At 38.9% G+C, this 6,000-nt stretch overlaps 2 protein-coding genes across 2 annotated transcripts in view; one reads left to right on the plus strand and one right to left on the minus strand.

Moving 5' to 3' along the window:
* The window catches only part of LOC122669853 (pentatricopeptide repeat-containing protein At1g43980, mitochondrial-like), a 15,802-nt gene extending 10,056 nt beyond the window's left edge, over positions 1-5,746 (plus strand). The window contains exon 2 of the mRNA XM_043866730.1: positions 3,373-5,746. Coding sequence (XP_043722665.1) covers positions 3,451-5,451 — 2,001 coding nt within the window. The 5' untranslated portion in view covers positions 3,373-3,450 and the 3' untranslated portion in view covers positions 5,452-5,746. The remainder of the gene's footprint in view (positions 1-3,372) is intronic.
* LOC122668404 (homeobox-leucine zipper protein ATHB-6-like) lies at positions 292-969 on the minus strand. Its single transcript, XM_043864974.1, has 2 exons — positions 886-969; positions 292-668 (listed from the first exon to the last, which is right to left on the minus strand). The coding sequence occupies exons 1-2, from the start codon at positions 944-946 to the stop codon at positions 292-294; spliced, it is 438 nt and encodes a 145-aa protein (XP_043720909.1). The 5' UTR covers positions 947-969.
* Positions 5,747-6,000: the final 254 nt, after the last annotated feature.

Below are 6,000 nucleotides of genomic sequence, written 5' to 3' on the forward strand. Positions count from 1 at the left end.
ATTGGGGAAGATGAGTTGCAACCATCCCAGCGCCCCATTGATTCGTTAGAACGTTTGCCACTCAATCACTCCTCTTCAACCTCTTTGCCTGAACCGAATCATCACCATCTTCACCATCACTCTCTGCTCCACCCTCAAACCCTAACCCTAAACTCTGATTTGTTCACCATCACTCCCTGTCTTTCCTTTGATGCCCGTACAAAGCAATGGCGTCCGAATAGTACAAAGAAGAAGCAATGGGAGCAGAGAGTGATGGTGCCCGTACAAAGCAATGGCGTCCAAATTTAAAATTTAATTACCTCTGCACGTATAGATTCTTTGTCTTTTTTGGAGAGTATCGAAATTGAGCTTCAGAGATTCGTAATTGGATTTTAAAACTCCGTAACCTCTCTCCAATTGTGTGGTCTTCCACTGTGCTCGACGATTCTGAAACCAAACGGCCACTTGTCGAGGTTGTAAGCCTAGCTCCTGAGCTAGCTTCACTTTCCTCTCTGGTTCGAGCTTGTTCTCGACCTCAAAATTCCTCTCCAAGGCCTTCACTTGGTCTACGCTTAATCGTCTCTTCTTCTCGGAGATCTGACCTGTTTCTTCAATACAGTCTTCTTCATTGAAGCCCTCAAGCATAGACTGAAACCCTCTCCGGTAAACATGGGAGCTGTCTTTCTCCTCTGGAAGCAGACAGAAAACCATGTTAGCTCAGATCCAACAACAACAAAAGCTGAAACCCATGAAGGACCACAAAATGAAAAACATTTAATCAACATTAACAGAACTGTTTATGTTATACCCAGAAAGAAAAACCCCATGAAAGGATGAAATATCTGAAATCTAAAAGCTACCATTAAAACCTTTGCCTTTATTATAATTTGGATCTACATGTTTTACCTGTAAATGGGCAGACGGAGATCATAGCACCCAATGAATCTGAGCTAGCAAGTCTCTTCATGACTGAAAAAAAAATTGAAGAACCCATTGCTTTGTACGGGCATCAAAGGAAAGACAGGGAGTGATGGTGAACAAATCAGAGTTTAGGGTTAGGGTTTGAGGGTGGAGTAGAGAGTGATGGTGAAGATGGTGATGATTCAGTTCAGGCAAAGAGGTTGAAGAAGAGTGATTGAGTGGCAAACGTTTTAACGAATCAATGAGGTGCTGGGATGGTTGCAACTCATCTTCCCCAATCAATTTTGGGGAAGATGAGTTGCAAGTTTTTTTTTTTTTGGGGTTCTTCTTAGAAGGGCAATTCTGTCAGTTCAAGTCTAATTTTTAACAGTGTTAGTCATGAACTAACGGAATGGGCTTATTTGTTACCGTTTGCAAACCTCAGGGGGGTACGCAGAATTTTCCAAAACTGGGGGGTGAAAATATCCTTTCGTCAAACCTCAGGGGTGGTATGTGTAAATTACCCTTAAATTATTTATTCACCAAAAAAAAATGGGGATAAAAGTGAGTTGTCTGCACCTTCCTCTCTCCCAAACTTTTTTTTCTCTGCCATCACTCGTCTGGACAAAAAGAACGATGGAAGAATGGGGCTAAAAGTGAGGTCTCTGTTAAATAAACAATATTTTCCCAATTGAATGGGATCATCTTCATAGTTCATCTTTCACTTGTCAACTCAATTTAAGGCCATGTTTTGAACCCCAAGCCATTCATATATTTTCTCACCACTTCTTTCCGAGTTTTTTTTCGCCATACCTTTTGGGTTTAAACTTATTTAATTTGTATTATATCACTCCTTACCACAACACATCTCCTTCAACTCACCACAACACAAAGCTATGCTTAAGTTGTTTCGATTTTTTCCTTATTTTATTTTATTTTCTGTTATATGCTAGAGATCCGACAGCGCTTTCACTGTTGCCGTTTGAACAGCTTAAGATTTTTGGATTTTTGCGGATGTGATCTTAATTGTGACAATTCTACATTAAGTTTCTCATTTTGTCTCTTTATCTATCTTCACTTGAAAATTTTTATTCATTTCTATTTCCATTTTTCCTTGCTGAAGTCTTACTGTATGTGGTAATGGAGGGTTTTTCTTATTGTGATGGTTTTCATTATGCTAGCCGTTCTTTCTTTCTTCGACATACATGAGAATACTCTATTCTCTTATTACATTTCTTTCTCTTGTATAATTGGCGGGGTGGTGAAACTGTGATGCCTTTACGGGCTTCATCTATTATTTCGAGTCATCGTGCACATAGGGATTCTCATGGAAGCAGCTCATGCAGCTGCAACAAATAGTCGCTTCTCTATATTTTACGACCCAAGGTATAAGTCTATTCAATAAGAAATTTGAATCTAAAGTTCTAATTTCTAAGTTTTAATTTTTATGCTCAGTGCTGTCATGCTTTCAGGGCTAGCCCATCAGAATTTTTCATACCTCTGGCAAAAGTACATTAAAGCAGTCTATCATACTTGTGTTTCTGTTTGTTTGAGAATTGAGACTTAAGAGACAAGTGTTCGTTGGTAGGTCTAAGTAACACTTCGTGAATGTCTATAGTAACACATAATGCATACTCATTTTAAATTGGAGAATATGAACTTTTCGAATCATACATGTGTTCCTATGCATTGGAGATTCAAAGGTAGGGACAGGTGCAAAACTGTGGAGGGGGTTGTCATGGTTTGAAGTTGGAAACCTCAATCAAGTGTCACACCTTGGAAATCTTCTAGATCCAAAATGATTTGGAAATTTAGTTGTAAGATCATGGGCATCTGTCCTGTCGCTTTATTTTGGATAGAAGTGTTGAACTATTCACTGAGTAGGAGAGAGAGTCTTAGAGGCCTTGAGGAGTGCCAGTGAATGTATGAACTCACTGCTGAGAGATAACCATATTTGAATATTTGTTGTTCATAGACAGTTATTTTAGCTATCGAGTTGACTTGGCATAGGTCATATGGGAGGGAAAATGAGAGGGAGACTGTACCATCTGTGTTTAATCTCTGTTTATGGGTATATGCTGTTAAGAGACCACTGCTACCATTCAATAGGCATGATTTGATTTCTCCCTGCTGTTTATATCTTCTCCTGTCACATTTCTTTTGTTATTGGGCTACCAACTCCTTATAATTAGAAAATTTATGCAGTGTCAATTTCAATTATTCGAGTATGCACTTTGATTATGTGTATTCTAAATGCATGAATAGAATCGAAAGTTGCCTTTTTAAATTTTGATGAAAGATGAGAAATATGTACTTGTTAAAGAATTAGTTGGAATCTGAAGTAGTATTCATTTGATGTTCTTATGTTGTTCTGTTGCAGAAATGTACAGTTGGTGGTGGGACCCAACATGCATCTCAATCATCTTGTGTAAACTTGGTGTGAAAGGTGCGGATAAAGATTCATTTGGATCAAATGCAAGCCTCTTGAGTCAGAAAACCTGATTTTCCAACAAGTGAAGGAAGTGGGGAGCTTCCTTCGCATAGAGTGTCGTAGAAATGGTTAGCAGATAGATGATTGGTCATTTCAGAACTTTGGAGAACAAAATTCTTTCATCTTTGATTTTGTCAAAGAATTTGTGTTCAAACATTACTCAGAAAAGCTCCCAGAACTCACAAAACCTTCCATACATTTATTGTAACCTCATAGACCACTATCTGTCACTGAAATCCCTTGTTCTCACCAAAGTCATTCATGCCCAGTTGATTAAAATTGGCCTCAATAGACATACTTTTCTAGGTAATCGCATTCTGGATCTTTACTCCAAGTTGGGCACTCTTAGTGATGCTCTGCAAGTATTTGATGACATTCCCACCAAGAATTCCTTCACATGGAACATTTTGCTGATGGTCTTCGTCAAATTTGAGCAAATCGATAATGCAGAAAGTGCGTTCTATAATATGCCCAATAGAGATGTTGTCAGCTGGAATTCAATGATTTCAGGTTATGCTTCAAAGGGTCTTGTTGAAAGTGCACTGCGAGTTTTCTCAGAAATTCAAAGAGTTGGTGTGGAACCAACTCCATTCACATTCTCAATTGTGATGTCTTGTGTGTGGTCTTCTCAGCAAGCTAAGGAAATCCATGGGAACATTATTCGGAGTGGCTTGTGTTTGTCGAATATAGTGCTTGGTAATTCTTTGATCAATATGTATGGGAGGCTTAGTCTAGTTGAATACGCTTTTGGTGTGTTTCTTATGATGGAAGAATTAGATGTTATTTCTTGGAATTCTTTGATTTTGGGGTGTGATAAGTCTGGCTATGGGGACTTGGCATTGGATCAGTTCTGTTTGATGCTTTCAAATGGGTATTCACCTGATCATTTCACAATGTCAATGGTGATATCCATTTGTTCTAACTTGGGTTGTTTGGTGAAGGGTAAGCAAGTTTTTGCACTGGGTATCAGGATGGGGTCTCTTTCTAATTCTATAGTTTTAAGTGCCATTATTGACTTGTTTTCCAAATGCAACATGTTGGATGATTCAGTTCAGCTCTTTGAAGAGGTGCATAGATGGGATTCAGCAATTTGCAATTCGATGATTTCGGGTTATGCGAGACATGGGCTTGCCGAGGAAGCTCTTCAGCTGTTTGTGCTGACCTTGAGAGAGAACATCAGGCCAACGGAGTTCACTCTCAGCACCATTCTAAGCTCTGCTTCATTCCTTTTCCTAGCAGAACTGGGGACTCAAATCCATGCTTTGGTTCTTAAAATGGGGTTGGAGTCGGACACAATTGTTGCTTGTTCACTTATGGACATGTATGCCAAATCGGGATTAGTTGACTCTGGCATGAAAATATTTTTTAATATGGGTATTAGAGACTTGGTGGCTTGGAATACCATGTTAATGGGTTTTGCTCAAAATGGATGTGGAGTTGAAGCTTTAACTCTTTTTGAGGAACTACTAATGTGTGGCCTACCACCAGACCGTATAACTCTAGCTGGGATTCTATTGGCTTGCAGCAATGGGGGTTTTTGGGATGAAGGGATGAGTATTTTTTCATCTATGGAGGACAAATATGGAGTTATTCCCCAGGTTGAGCATTATGCTTGTATGGTGGAGATGATGTGTCGGGCAGGTAAACTCACAGAAGCAATGGAGATTATAGAAACAATGCCTCATGAGCCTAGTGCCTCAGTTTGGGGATTACTTCTACGTGCTTGTGGGATCCATGGAGACATGAAACTCATGGAAAGAGTTGCAGAAAGGATGCTGGAGTTAGAACTGCAGTCCTCTCTACCTTACTTGGTTTTGGTTCGGATTTATGGAATGAAGGGCAGATGGGAGAGTGTAGCTCGAGTGAGGAAAGCCATGAAAGATAGAGGAGTTAAGAAGGCGAGGGGATATAGTTGGATTGAAATTAGAAACCATGTGTTTGTTTGCAATGCTAACCATATACTGCATTATGAAGGTAAATACATTCATGCAATATTGGCATTGTTGTTCCAGGATATAAGCAATGAGGGATGTGTCCATCGACAACATGATGAAGTGGCTAACGATGGAGAGGAAGAGTAAAACAGAGAAGTCTACAGGACTTATAATTTATCAGTACCCATCTTCTATTTTCTTTCTAACACAGGACAACTGGTGAGCCAGGGAGAAACCATATGGGTCATTGTGTTGTGGTAGATCCATGCTTGTCAGGTTTCTTTTGGCTCAATCCATTATGATACATGGAATTTCTTACTATTTTCATCAGCTACATTACGGTGGACTTCATGAGATTTACTTTGGCTCACACAAATCTAATTTACTTGGTTAGATATGAAGTACTTGATTGGGACATACAGAAACATGAATATGATGGTGGATGGTGAATACGTACAAACACTTGTCTTCTTCTTCTTTTTCTTATCTTAATCAGATTGAATTATGCTTGTACTAGCTTCTTGTATTAAATTGCAGAGAGCTTTATTTAAACATATAAAGTAGTCATAAGGTTCATAATCAGAAGGTTACATGGGTGTATTTAAAAAATAATCTGATCAGTTTTCTTCAACAAGGTAAATGGCCTTTCACTGGTTCTTATTTTCTTGATCTGAACATGGTAATGATAAATTTGTT

Source organism: Telopea speciosissima, chromosome 7, assembly GCF_018873765.1.
Source record: "Telopea speciosissima isolate NSW1024214 ecotype Mountain lineage chromosome 7, Tspe_v1, whole genome shotgun sequence".
Classification (NCBI taxonomy): Eukaryota; Viridiplantae; Streptophyta; class Magnoliopsida; order Proteales; family Proteaceae; genus Telopea; species Telopea speciosissima.